At 39.3% G+C, this 14,970-nt stretch overlaps 1 protein-coding gene across 1 annotated transcript; it reads right to left on the bottom strand.

The window, feature by feature from the left end:
• Positions 1 to 7,354: 7,354 nt before the first annotated feature.
• Positions 7,355 to 14,503, bottom strand: LOC137146359 (pancreatic alpha-amylase-like). The gene is made up of 10 exons (XM_067537619.1): positions 14,309 to 14,503; positions 13,550 to 13,696; positions 13,128 to 13,325; positions 12,077 to 12,307; positions 10,907 to 11,040; positions 10,693 to 10,815; positions 10,504 to 10,603; positions 10,143 to 10,264; positions 9,908 to 10,033; positions 7,355 to 7,544 (listed from the first exon to the last, which is right to left on the bottom strand). The coding sequence occupies exons 1-10, from the start codon at positions 14,474 to 14,476 to the stop codon at positions 7,355 to 7,357; spliced, it is 1,539 nt and encodes a 512-aa protein (XP_067393720.1). The 5' UTR covers positions 14,477 to 14,503.
• Between the last annotated feature and the right edge of the window lie 467 nt (positions 14,504 to 14,970).

The following is a 14,970-nucleotide window of genomic DNA, read 5'->3' on the forward strand; positions in this document are numbered from 1 at the left end:
CAAGTTTCACCTCACTTAAAAACTACTTGCTTACAAAATCAAAAATCAAAATACAAAAGTTTCACAGCACATCGTTGTTTTAAAAAATACTACAATTATAAAATAAATTAATTTAAATATAAATATTGTACGTACATTTCAGTATATAGAGCAGTATAGATAAGTCTTATTAAATTTTAGTATGTACTGACTTTGCTAGTGTTTTTAATGTAGCCTGTTGTAAAACAAGGCAAATATCTAGATGAGTTGACGCACCCCTTGGAAGACCTCTGCATATCACCAAGGGTACACATACCCCTGCTTGAGAACCACTGATTTAAATGCCATAGTTGGCATAATGCTTTACAATCAGAACATAGTTCCACTTGAGGAGCATAATTTATTAAATGTCTAAACTAAATTAAAAAGACAAAAAAAGATTGAAAGGCTGAGGGAGCATTAAACTGGTTAAAGAGAGAATGTCTGTTCATGTCAGAACCTTTTACTCCATGGCCAGCAGATTTGTCATATTATTTCCATTAATCTATTTCTTGGTAGTTTTTCTTTTATAATTTTTAATGAAAACAAATGTCAATTTCTTTCAGGGTTTATTGATGAACATTAGAATAACCATACTCCACTTGACCAATAGTCCACCTAGCCCGGTATCCTGTCTTCTGACTGGCTGGTGCCAAATGCTTCAGAAAGAAAGAAAAGAACAGGACAATTAGCAAGTGATCCATTCCCTGTCATTCATTCTCAGATTCTGGCAGTTAGAGGTTTAGGGACACCCAGAGCATAGGGTTACATACCTGACCATCTTGACTAAAAGCCATTGATGGCCCTACCCTCCATGAATTTATCTAATTCTTTTTTGAATCCAGTTATACTTTTGGATTATTTACCTCTTGCTACTGTGAAATCTAACAATTTATTCCTACCCTTTGTTTCCTATTTTTAACCAGTTGCTGAGCCATGAGAAGACCCGCCCTCTTATTGCATGATTCCTTACTTTGCTTAAATGGATCATTCTTGTCCACATACTTGTTGACACCCTTAAAGAATTCTAATGAGTTGATTCCCTTTACAAATGCCATGTTGACTCTTCCCCCCAACATATTCTGTTGAACCATATGTGGCTGATATTTCTGGTCTTTACTATAATTTCAATGAATTGCCTGGTACAAGTTAGGCTTAAATGTCTGTCATAGCCGGAATCGCCTCTGGATCCTTTTCTAAAAATTGGAGTTATGTTAACTATGCTCCAGTCATCTGGTACAGAGGTTGAGTTAAGCAGTTGGTTACATATCACAGTTGTTAGTTCTGAAATTTCATATGTGAGGTCCTTCAGAACTTTTGAGTGAGTGAGTACCATCTGGTCCTGGTGACTTATTACTGTTTAATTCATCAGTTGGTTCCAAAAACCTCCTCTATTTACACCTTAATCCCCAGCCATATCCCAAAAATCTGGGGGTAGGAATCTCCCTCACATCCTCTGCAATGTAAATAATTCATTTAGCTTCTCCACAATGGCCTTGTCTTCCTTGAGTGTTCCTTTTATTATTCAGTGGCCCCACTGATTGATTGGTAAGTCTTCCTGCTTCAAATGTACTTTTAAAAAATTGCTGTTCGTTTTTGTGTCTTTTGCTGGTTGCTCTTCAAATTCTTTTGTTTTTACTCTGCCTAGTGATACTTTTACCTTTGACTTTACAGAGTTTAATTTCCTTTCTATTTTCCTCAGTAGGATTTAAATTCCAATTTTAAAAAGATGTCTTTTTCTCTAGTTTGAGCCTCTATTATGGTGTTTTTAAATAGTTACTGGCATTACACTCTTGTGACTGTTCCTTTTAATTTCTGTTTAACTAGCCTCCCTCATTTTTCTGTAGTTCCTCTTTTTTCAAATTAAATTCTACCATGGTGGGTTTCTTGGGTATTTTCCTTCCCATGAGGATGTTAAATTTACTACATTACGGTTGCTATTACCGATTGCTTCGACTATATTCACCTCTTGGTCCAGATCCTGTGCACCGTTTAGAACTGAATAAAAAATTGCCTGTCCCTTTGTGGGGTCTAGGAACCAGGATGTAGAGATAAAATTCTAGTCATCCTTAATGACTACTTCTTGAAGTAGTCATTAAGGATATCTAGAATTTTATCGCTGCATCCTGTCCTGAGATGACATGTTCTCAGTCAATATGGGGATAGTTAAAATCCCCCATTATTATTGAGTTTTCTGTTTTTGTAGCCTCTCTAATCTCCCTGAGCATTTCACAATTACCATGACCATCCTGTCAGGCATCGGTAGTATATTCCTACTGCTATATTCTTATTATTCAAGTATGGAATTTCTATCCATAGAGATTCTATTGCACAGTCTGATTCATTTAAGATTTTTACTATATTTGACTCTATTCCTTCATTCACATATAGTGCCACTCCCCAGCCAGTACAACCTGCTCAGTCATTTGTATATATTTTGTACTCTGATATTAGTGTCCCCTTGATTATCATCATTCCATGAAGTTTCTGTGATGCTTCACTATCATTACTTAATACCAGCCACTGAAGTTCACCCATCTTAGTATTTAAACTTCTTTCATTTGTATACAAGCAAATATAAAATGTGTCAGTATTTATGTGATGTAATTGAATGGGACACGTTTTCATTACTGTTTCTTATCAATTACTATCCTCTCTTCCGATTAAACTGTGTGTTCCTCCGCACCTGTTAGCTTTCCCCCACGCTCTTGGTTTAAAAACTCTTCTACGACCTTTTCAATTTTACATGTCAGCAAGCTGGTTCCATTTTGGTTTAGGTGGAGTTCAACTTTCTTGTGTAAGCTCCTCCTTTCCCAAAAGGTTCCCCTGTTCCTAATAAACATAAATTCCTCCTCCAGACAGTATCGTCTCATCCACGCATAGAGACCCTGCAGTTCTGCTTGTCTAACTGGCCATGGGCATGGAAATGGAAGTATTTCAGAGAATGCTACCATGGAGGTCATAGACTATTGTCTTACCATGCAACCTAAATTTGGCATCCAAGACCTCTCTCCTACTTTCCCCTATGGCATTGGTACCTACAAGTACCACGACCACTGGCTTCTCCCCAGCACTGCACATAAGTCTTTTTAGATGGCTAGAGTCCTTTGCACTCACTAGGCCAATGGCTTTCAACGTGGGGTGCATATACCTCTGGAGGTACATAGAGGTTAGCCAGGTGGTATGTCAACTCATCTAGATATTCACAACTAGTTGATAGTTTTACAACAGACGCTAGAGCCCTGAAGTGGAACTGGGCTCCCATAGGACACACTGGCATAATAGCAGGAATGGGAAAAAATTCAGTAAACAATGCGGGAATGAGTGGGAGTGGATATTGCAGGGAGGGGCAACTCTTAAGGCAACACTGCCGCCAACAGCAGAACAGAAGTAAGGATGGCAATATTTACATTCCAAATGATGTATTTTGTGTTTTTGTCTGATTTTGTAAGGAAGCAGTTTTTAGCAAGTACTCTTGAGTATACAAGACAAATCAGACTCCTGAAAGGGATACAATAGTCTGGAAAGGTTGCGAACCACTGCACTAGGTAATACACCCTGTCATCACAAATCCATCTATATTTCTAATAATCAATCCCTCATTACTATTGCCTGTCTCTTCCTAATTACTGGGGTCCCCTCCCCTAGAGGGGTATCTTCAGTGCGAGAGGATACCATGACATCACCTGGAAGGAGTCCCAACTTTGGGATTATTTCCCTCCGCTCCATCTTGATGTTCTTCTTCCCTAAGACCTTCATCCTCCTCAACAGCACAGAGACTGTCAGATTGGGTGTGGGACCATTCAATGGTGTCCCAGAAAATCTCTTCTACGTATCTCTTTGTCTCCCTTAGCTTCTCCAGTTCAGCCAGTCTGGTGTCAAGAGCCTGTACTCTCTCTGTCGGCCATGAGCTGCTTGCACTGATTGTACATGTATGGCACCTGCTCACTAAGGCAAGTAATTATATATGCAATAAACTGGATAACCCCCACTCTGCTGCTGGACTTCTGCCTCTAATATTTTTACTCTTGCAGGGTCTTTGTTGTTTGTTTGTTCTTTGTGTGGGGTTTTTTTTTTTTTTTTTGAGTGGGGTAGGGAGTTGGTTATTGGCCTAAGTTCAGAGACTATTTATTAGGTGTATCTGGCTCTCATGCTCCCTCAGAAAACTCCCCTGTTTTCTGATCCTGGTCAGGCTCTGGTTGCTTCTGAGCTGGCTTTTTCAACCGCTGTTCTCCTGGAGTTCTCCACCACCTTGTCAAGAGGTCCAAAGGGACTACTATGGCATCAAAGGATGGCAGGCTAGAATCTTGTTAGGACACTCCATGAAGCAGGCAGATGGCAAGCATGCAAGCACACAACACGAAACAAAGAGGCGACAAACTCACTCCAAGGGTCACATAGTCAATTCTCCTGTAGCTGGAGAACTCCCTGGATAATGTTAGCTCTGAATAGCATCATCTATCTTCAGACTTCTTTCTTTAAGGTAGTGTATGCACTCATTGGAAACAGTAATTTTAATACACATGAGAAAAATGAAGAATGCTAATCTTAACAAAGGGGATAGCTCACAGTGCTTAAACAGTGTCATCTTCATTGTTCTTCACAAATGACAAGAAGTAAGGACCCTTTCATTGCTAACTTCTCCTGCATATAACAGCCGATCACCCTGTTTCAGATGTTAAGAGTTTGAGGGAATTAATACCCTTGCTAAGTGTTTCACCTACAGAAAACAAAGAAGAACTCGTGACTCTTTTTTGAGTATATGCTATTTTCATCAGTACTTTGTCTCATCTTGGCAGCTGAGTGTCACCTCTTTTACTTCTGCAAATAAAAAGGGTGAGTGCTTAAAGACGTGTGTGGGTTCAATGGCTTACTCTGTGGTGGTGTTCCGGGTGACATTGCTGCTTGCTCGGACTTATTCCTATAGCTTGTATTTGCTATTTCACCGTATAAACGTGTCAAACATTGATTTAAAACTAAACTAAACTATGGCTGAAATCCTCGCCCTGTTGAAGTCAATGACAATACTCCCATTGACATCAATGCAGCCAGGATTTCAGCTTCTGAGTTTTACCCAAACCTAATTTAAAATGCACTTTTTCTGAATTTCATTTACCGCCAGTGTAGAAAACAGCACGAGAGCTGAGTCATGAACACCTTACTCAGGCAAAATTTCCACTGACGTCAAATGTACTTCAAGATAGGGACCTAAGATATGTATGTGTCGTAAAAAAGCTAGGTAGGAAACAGTTTTCCTTTCCTGGGAATATTTTTGAGACCTCATTTTTTCCCCCTCGCAAATCGGCATGAAAAGTCAATCTCAAAAATAGTCATGAACTGAAAAAAGTTAAACATCTTGGTTCTATTTCAATTTTTTAAAAACTTTTTTCAATCTAATTAGCATAAATTTCCAAATTAAAAAGTGATTGTGAACAAGAAAACTGGAATTTTGTATTCAAGTTGGCAAAACGTTGTGGGTTTTTTTGTTTTTACTTTTTTTCCTTAAAAGTCAGGAAATTTGTTGAACCAGACCATTTTTCTCAAAGCACTTTGTTTTAGATTGATCTGCATTTTTTGCTGAAAAAAGATTAATGTAAAAATTCCCAACCAGCTCTAGTGTAAGCAGAAGTTTCCTTCTTTGTATTCAGCCTGTTCATCCCTGCTGATTCATTCAGCGATAACCCAGTCCTGTGTGTGATATCTCAATCTCTTGTTACAATAGCTGGAGAAGATTTTTATCCTACACCCTTTACTAATACCACCATATCTAGGTGGTTATGTAAACTGAAGATAATGGCTTATACACACTAAACCACTTTCTAGGGGGTAGATCTTGTTGCTAGCATGACTCATGCATTTAGGGATGATATAGAGCTGTACTGTCCCAAGGCGAGCACATGGAGGCATTCTGTCTCAGAGATGTCTTGTTCCAGCAGAGAGAAGGTGAGTGAGAAATATCTTTTATTGGACTAACTTCTTTTGGTGAAAGTGTTGTTAACACTGTATTTGTCCTTCATAACCATGTGGACATTGGTACACTGGTAAACCAAGTGCCATTTCTGGGCAAGGTCATAGGCATTAGCTAAGAACTGACAAACTCATAGCAAGAAACAAAGCCATCTCACCTATACGTTAGTTTTGTTCAAGATAGATATTAGTCTCATAAGAATGTGTTTAGTGTTTAGACTCTATGAAATCCTTTTACATTGCTGCATACATCAGTCTCCCCGGAGTAATGGCTGTATTCCACACTATAAGGTAAAATAAATTTATATTTTATAATTGTCAAAATGTTTGCTGTGAATTCGTGAACTCAGACAGGAAGAGTGGGTTCCTCCCCCCTCTGCCTCCAACACACACACATCCCCATCAAGAAGGACTATGACACTAAATTAAAGCAAAGATCCCCAGGGTCAACTTGGCTGTACCCTGAAGGACATTTTACTTTATCAGTGACAGATAGACAGACTTTATCATCTTCAGGAATCATAGATGATAACTCCATTGTGTGTGCTTGTTTATTCTGTAAATAACTCTCTTATTCCTTTTTCCTAGTTAATAAACCTTTAGATAGTTTACTACAGGAGTGGCTGCAGGCATTGTCTTTAGTGTAAGATCTAGGGCATCAGCTGATCTGGGCTTAGTGACGGGTCTCTTGGGATGGGGCGCAACCTGAATATGTTGTGATTTTGGTGTAAGTGACCATTTATTGCTATGTCCAGCTTGACTGGTTAGCTAGGAGAGCCTAAAGGGACTGTCTATGACTCCATGGTAAGATTGTTACAGTGATCCAGGAGTTCACATGTGTTACTGGGCTGGTGAAATCTACTTATAGAATGTCCTACCAGTTTGGGGTGTCTGCCCTGTTTTTGACAGTCTGCCCTGAGGTAAGTACTCCTGGTCACGAGTCACTGTGTGACAGACGTCGTATAATTTAATACAGTGTAATGTACTCATGGAGAGAATAGTATGTGTTTGTTTCACCCATTTTCACCACTTTAAATTCATTAGTCAAATATATATTAGTGATGTGTGTGTGCATGTATCAATTTTGGAATTAAGACAGTAAAATAATTTATAATTTAATTTCTTCTTTAAATTGTTGTCCTTTCCTTTGCTCCATCTGAAACTAACTAATACTGCCTCTGACACACCTGCATTAGCATCACTATTAGGTATGTGCTGATAGTACAATAGTTACACTTTATTTCATTAACGAAACCAACAACAGTTTTGCTCCACTACCATTTATTTCTTAGTTAAAGGATCATTTGTGTGGTAAACAAAACAAAAAGCACTAGGTGCTGACCAAAGCAAGAGATGCATCTAGTTCAGATTATAATTTAGCATCAACATGAATTGCAATGAAAGGATCTTCAGCCTGGTTATTAATCTGGAAATTGGCTATGCCATTAGCAGCAACATGGACTTGATTTCCAGTACAGGAGCTGCCCTCCTTTTGCCCAGAAATAACATCGCAGTAAGTGCCAGCAGGAAGTCCAGTTTGCAAATTTTGATTCAAGTACCTATATATAAAAACAGATTGAAATGGAATAAGTGGTAATTCAGACTCAATTTTAGTTATTTCTCCATAATTAAACACTTAAAATGTCATGCTAGTCTGTGACCCAAGGGATAGCACTACAAGGCCAGATGGGTTTTAGTTTTCTGTTTGGTCTTTTACTCTTTGGGTCAGTGGGATTGGGAGTGCCAGTATGTGATGTATACTTAGTCTACTGTGACTTCTCTAGCTAAAGTAAGAGCAACAGTGTTGAATTCAAAGAGCTTAGGGCAGTCTTCATAGGCACCTCACAAGGTTGCAGCACCATGAAGCCTTGCATTGGTCAGCATGAGTAAAACAGGGCGTTCCCTGTCACTCATTACTGCAAAAGCTTCATATATTTATTTCCTGGGATATTACTCTCATCACACATATAAACTCCACCGAAGCCACAGAAATTTCATCTAAGGCCTGGTCTACATTTAAAAATTTAGATTGACCTGCCTACATTGCTCAAACACACCCCTGAGTGCCAGTTATACCTTGGCAAAGATGCAGGTTGGACCATGGAAGAATTCTTCCATTGACATAACTACCATTGCTTGGAAATGTGGATTAACTATTGTGGTGGAAAAAACCCTTCTGTCCCTGTAGGAAGCATCTACACTGTAGCACAGCTGCAGTACCCTGGCTGTGCTGCTGTAGTGCCCATAGTGTAGACATGGCCTACATCTCTTAGGACAGATTTAAGCACCTAGCAATAAGAGAAAGAACACAAACTCAGATCTGATGATGCTTACCAACTTTGATAGTATGTTCAGCTTTCAATTCAGACTCAATGTTTAGGCCTTTCACTATCACTTTTACACATATATTGTTCTTTTTCCTCTCCCTAACTCTCAGCCTCTTTACATACCCAAACGACCTTTCCCGATTGTCCCATTGAGGCAGCTTGGCAGACTCTGCTGGTTTCAGGAGAGCTCTTTTCTGGCAATGTCATGTTTTTTATAGCTTACGCTGTCCCACAAGTTCCCCAAGTCTCTTCCTGCACCTCTGACATCAGAGGAGCCTAGAAGACCGCAATACCAGTCCTAATAAACTGCCATCTCTCATGAGACTCCATTAGAGTCTTTGGGAATTTCCAGAGAGATTGAAGGCACTGCTGGGGACAAAATGCCTTTTGTATTGGAGAGTGAGGCATTTAAGTGAAGTGATTCAAATCTTAACACAGAGAGGACTGAGAAAAATTCACTGAATAGCACTCAAAACCTGAGAATCCCATCCCTATAAATCATCCAGTCTAGTCATCAACTCTTCTTCTCCTCCCTTCAACAGACCTGACCCAATCCTAACTTCATGGTCTTTCCCAGAGCGACCCAACCTGATTTACATATTACTCTGTCAAGACTCCACCCATTTCCCTAGAGCCATCCAGCTGCTAGCTCATGGCCAGTTACCCCTCAGACCTGCATGGTCATGCTTTCCTGTCTGACCAACCTCCTCACTGCTAGGTCCAAATCCAGTGATCAGGAATCAACAGCAGAGCAGTGTGTTGCTGAGGAAGCTAATGCTGGGTTTTGAAAAGTGTTTCTGGGAGAGGAGAGGTGATAGGTTTGGATTTGTAAAAGGTAAGAGCTGTAGTAAGAAGTGAGAGCTTAAGGCCTGTAAAACAGGCTAAGGCCTAAATGGGAAAAGCTGAGTGAACAGAAGTATAAGGGGTCACTCAAGTTAACTGAGACTGGTATAGGAAAGTGCTGATTCTGCAAGGTTGTAAGACTGCCAAAATATTACTAAAATATGTAGTGGGTATAAGAGGTACCAAGATACTAACTCTCTGAAATGACACTTTGATGGGTAGAAATGATACATGGAGTGGCGGTGCCCAAATCAGCCAATCAACGGAAAAAGGTAGTATTAGACTACGTCAGGAGGGTGGCAACTACCTACGTGAAAGGGGGCAGACCTAAAGTGTATGTAACAGTGTATAAAAGAGGATGTCAGAGGGAATACCGGTGTCCGGTCTAGGGGATAACGGAAAGTCCCGCCGTTGGGCCGAGACCATTGTAACGCCGCCAATATGAAACTGACCCAGAGATACTCTGTAAGTCATTTCTCATTGTGCCGCCCGCAATAAACCTCGCTTGGGCGCCTTCGTTACTCAGCTAATCTGTGGTCGTGTTGACTCATTCGATCATGAGAGCCATCTCAGTTTCCTGGCCAGAGCTGGGACAGCATCTACACAGGGACACATGCACGCAGCCTACACTGATAAACACCGGTGACCAACACACCGAGCACCACAAGAGCCAAGATCTGTCCGATTACAAAGTGTCACATATCCTATCTGTAACAATCATGTTTCTGAAGCTATTCACCCCACTTACTTACCAGTCGTCATTATTAAAGATGATGAATCCTCTATCACCACGCCCAAAAGCTACTTGATTGTTGCCATTGTCCCACCAATTTGAGAAAGGCTGGCCATCGACCACATTACGGAAAATAACCATGTTCCTGAAAATACAACAAATAGGCTTGACTTTAATTAAAATATCCCCACTTCAGTTAACATTATATTGCAAAATAAATCATCCTTATTTAATTTCTCTTAACAGTTTCCTACCTTATTTGACGCCATCTGTGTTCACAGACCCAGTCATTACCACAAGTGCTGTCTGCATTAATTGTAACCTCTTTGGTTGAGCCATCAGTGTTGCTTGGTGGTCCTATCCAGTCATTAACATCCTTGTTTTTAAACATAAAATTATAAAGTTTAAACATTCTATCTCAGAGAAAGGCCATAGGAAACAGGAGAGAAATCATTCTTGTGAGGAGAGCCAATACTAGGTTTATTCATCTCTCACTCCTACCTTAAGGATTTTAATGGGATTAAGTAGAGCATAGGTCTGGCACTGTCTCTCTACACAGAGGTAGAGTTCATCCTAAGAGCCATATGAATTTATTTTCAATCGGTAGAAACCTACCTTTCCATTCTGGAAATTTCTTGTCCAGCGGTAACTTGACATTACACGTGTAAATCCGTAAGGATGAGCAAGCATGAAACCAACTGCCATTTTATATAATCTGGAAGCCAAGGAATAATGAGACACCTGAAGATACACTGTCTTAGTGGGGGGGGGGAATACCCGCATGCAGCCAACAGCATTCCCTACCTGGCATCCCAGAAGGTTAGAATAGATGCTCCCCCAGCGCCATGTCCCCTTTGGTTGTCATGATTATCCACAAAGACAAGGGCTCTGTCAGAGGGCATGAAACCCCAGCCTTCTCCCCAGTTCCTAAACAAACAAACAAAGAGTCAAAGACATTAATGCTAATATTTCAGATATTGCAGGAATCTAACAATTAATCCAAATGATATATTCTTACGTTAAATAGGCCATCTTTTCTCCATCCCATTTGCGGATGACTGTCCCCAATTTCGCACCATATTTGAATTCAGTCACTCGACCATTTTCAAAGTACTGACTGCCTTGAATTGGCTCGCCACCCAAGTCAATTACCTAGCAGAAGTAAGAATAATCTGTTAACATATTCGTAGCTATTGAAAAAGAAATACAATAAACACCACTTAACACTGGTTCTGGGTCTGTATTATAAGAGAAATAACTTGGTTTACTTGCTCAAACACATTTATTGCTATTACCTAACGCAACCTAAATTGAATATAATGAACAACATTAAAAACGTCTTGTATTTCGAACACAACAAGCACAGCTTTTGTGAGTGTTAAAATAATTAACTCAGTTCCAGAATGCTTAGTTTGAGAATTCGAGAGACAGTTAAGTACTCTGACTTTAAAGTAATATGGTTCAATGATCTGGGCCAAAAAAACCACCAAACTTTTTCTATTGCTAGTAATTAGTGTCAGTTTTTTTAAACAGCCATTAAAAGAGAGAAAAGTACTCTGTTTAAAAAAAGAAAAATGCTATTTATCATTTGCTTAGGGCCTACACAAAATAAATGTTATCCTCTTTCTATTGGCTCTGCAGTAGAAGTTAGCTAACAAAATAAAATTTCTTAGCCCTGCGCGTATTAAAAAGCTGAGGACTGTTCCCTGAAGTTTTCCAAGAAGCTTGGAAAGCTCCAGTATCAGTATAAAAAACTAAAAGTGAAACTCCGAAGTGGCAAAGGTTAGACTCCATAGGGAATTTTTTGTCTGATTCACCAGTTTATTACACTTTGTGTCATCATTTGTCCTGTGTAGAGTGAATGCATAAGCATCTGCATGCAAAAAACAGGTATTTGCACAGCTACTTGATTTCAAAAGCACCTATATGTATATACAAACTGATGATCATGTAAAATTAGAGAATTTAAAATGTAGCCCTTAAATCTTACATTAACTCATAGAGGGTATGATTTTGCTAAGTTCTGAGTACACTTTATTAAATTAAACCTATGCTTAAGTACTCTGCTAGATTGAGTCCAGAGTATTCAGGATCTTGTGCTTTGCAGGATCCAGCCCATATTGTACTTGTATTTTTTACATAAAATAACCCATTTCTCTGCAGAGTGAAATTAAGAAAATGAAATTACCTCCTGGTAAATGAACGGTCTCGTTCCTGCAGGAAACCATTGAGTATTTAGGTTTTTCAGTTTGTCTAAAATCGCCTTTATATCCCCAGGCCACATGTGCTTGGCAGCATCAAGTCTGAAGCCTGCCACACCAATATCAATGAGACGGTTCATGTACTCAGCAATTTTTGAGCGCACATAGTCCTTCTCCAGGGCAAGATCAAGAAGACCGACCAGGCGGCAGTCACGGACCTGTTTTAAAAATTAGTTGAGATGTCACTGAGTCATACTCCAAACTAAATCTTTGATTAAAATATATTCATTTTAAACATATTTTTATCTTGCATGCTAATTCAGTTCAATCCACGGGCTAAACCGGTTCTGAAATAGAATTTCTTCAAAGTCAATACTGAAGAATGTACACTGGAATTTATTATACCGAGGTAGTGTGATTCTCAGATCAGGACAGGAAGTGAAGAATACTCTTTGCCCTGGGAATTTAGGGAGACTGCACAATGGAATTTGGCAAACCCAAAGAGATAAACCCCCTAAATTTGGGAAAGGAGACATAAAACATTTAATTATTACAAGAGATCAGGATTCAGTTTTATGGCTCATCCATGACACAGCACAAGAAAGATTGTTACCTCCTGAATCAAGAGCATCACTTGCTGCAGAACTGTGGGTTATCTAAGAAGGTCTCCCGTTAATAGTCACTGATCAGGCTGAAAGCTCCCAGCTTTACATTCTAGGCAATACCTTGAACAAAATAGTATCTTCATCAGTTGGGGGTGATCAGAACTACCTAACAGAAAGGTACTTTAAATAGGTGCATAACGCTAAGCATCTGAGAATTCAGTGGTCATACTCCCAGGCCTAAATTTAGGCACGTAGTTAATTAAGTATCTACTTAAATTGAGGTCCATAGTGCTTTTCTTAGCCAAGGATCTTTTTATTTTTTTCCTCGTTAGGATAGTTGTCCGACAGCAAAGACCAGTAAACAATATGTGAGGCAGGGAAAGTAAAAACAGATACTGAGATTGTATTTTAAAACTATCAACATATCAATTACCTGATTTATGTCACTGTAATTTTCAATCTCTCCACTTGCAGTTGTACATTTACCATCGTTAAAGTCCCAGGCTGAGTATGGCACAGCAGGAAAATCTCTGGTCTCTGCACTGAAATAACTTCCACACGTAGAGTGAGTGCCAGAGCCACCACCAGATCCACACATGTGGTTGATGACAGCATCCACATAAATATGAACCTAGAGAGCAACATTTGCACTTCAGTTTTTTTTATAAAGACGAGTGAAGTGACGTGAGTGTCACTGACTGATTACCTTTTATTCTCCATTTACATTCCTTCAACTTTTCTAACTTCTTTGCATCCTCACCCCCTTCACTTGGAATAGGAGAGGCAGCTAATCTGACTTGAAATTAGTGATTTCTCCCCACACTGTTTCAATAAGAGGAATTTCCGGATACTTACTCCAACATTGTTGCATCTGGTCACCATGTCTTGAAATTGATTTTCATCGCCAGATCGTGTGCCCAGTATGTAGCTGATTGGCTGGTACCTTTCCCACCAGGGCCTCCAGGGGTTAGTAACTATAATATTTTCATTTGGAGGTGATATCTGTGAATGAAATAAATTAATATATAAATACATGTCAAAATAATTACTAGTTTATCAAATGTATGTATTTTAAGCGTAGCAAGACTGCTCAATACATATAAGGAACATAAGTTTTACTCCAGCTTTACGTCTTAATCCAGCCCACAAGGAGCTTGCTATTACTAGATCTGATACTGGGAGGACTCAGATTGAAGTCAAAGGGTACCTAAGACTGATTCCTTAAAGAAAGACAAAAACACACTGGGAAACCGAAGAAATTTAGAATTTTCTTTTTAAATTGGGGTGACAAGAGTTAGTATTTGGGCACATCACTGAGAATGTGTGTGAAGTGGTAATAAATAAGGAATAAATTGTTACATTGTATTTGGAGGAATTCGACTGTAATTGACACACAGTGGAAAACATGTTTTTGGCGCTAACCTACTGGAGACAAAGTAAAATTCCCCCTTCACAACAACTGGTCTAAGTACATACCTGTCAGCTTTTTCTATTTCCATCACTGATTTCTACTGATGGTAAATGTGGTGCCTGTCCTCTATGAACTGGATCTTTAAATAAATAATGCCAAAGATGAAGAAATTTTACTGTCTATTAATATTAGAAGCTACATACCTGAACGCCACCAAATTCATTAGGTGCTAAATATCGTTCACATTCAAGAGCAATATCAGCCCAACGCCATTCAAATAAGTGGACAATAGATGTTCGCCCAGACTTTACATTTGGGTTGTATTGTGCCCAGCAAAGGACAACAGCTACTAGCAGAAGAAGAACCTTCATGGTGCCTTAAGTGAGAGCTTGTGCGCTTCTCAGTGGCTCTTTATAATCCTGCAAGAGGGATTGTCATGTTGCATGTGATATATTTCACTTGACTGCCTCTTATTTGGTTAACTAGCCATTTGTCATTTTATCTGATTGTGTCTGAAGTGCTCAACAGGTGAAGATAAAATAAATTCTCATGCTAACAAACTTTAACTATAAATTAAACAAATTAGGACTGTGTGTGTGTTTTTTTTAAGAGTGGCAACACATTTTTCAGAGCTTTTTTTTGCATATGTGAGTGCATAAGTGTACACAAACTCATTGACAAAAAACAAATATGAACATGTCATTAGCTTCAATAACTAGGGGTAAATGTTAAGCTGGGAGGTTCTCTCAGAGCTTAAAGGCTTAGAACCAGAAGTATGTCATATTAAACATCCATCTGCACTGCACCGCTAGAGGGCACCAGGATTTCTCAAAAGTCCCAAATGTGTCTCTCAGGGCTAGATTGC

Source organism: Emydura macquarii, unplaced genomic scaffold (assembly GCF_026122565.2).
Source record: "Emydura macquarii macquarii isolate MOO-44397 ecotype Brisbane River unplaced genomic scaffold, CSIRO-AGI_Emac_v2 contig_434, whole genome shotgun sequence".
Classification (NCBI taxonomy): domain Eukaryota; kingdom Metazoa; phylum Chordata; order Testudines; family Chelidae; genus Emydura; species Emydura macquarii.

Excerpts from the sequence above, each read along its gene's own strand:
- LOC137146359 (XM_067537619.1), bottom strand. The coding sequence starts at position 14,476 with ATGAAGGTTCTTCTTCTGCTAGTAGCTGTTGTCCTTTGCTGGGCACAA. Across the intron at positions 10,604-10,692 it reads CTAACCTTCTGGGATGCCAG|ATTATATAAAATGGCAGTTG; the intron begins GTAGGGAATGCT and ends CTTGGCTTCCAG. Across the intron at positions 7,545-9,907 it reads ATCTTTAATAATGACGACTG|GTACTTGAATCAAAATTTGC; the intron begins GTAAGTAAGTGG and ends TTTTATATATAG.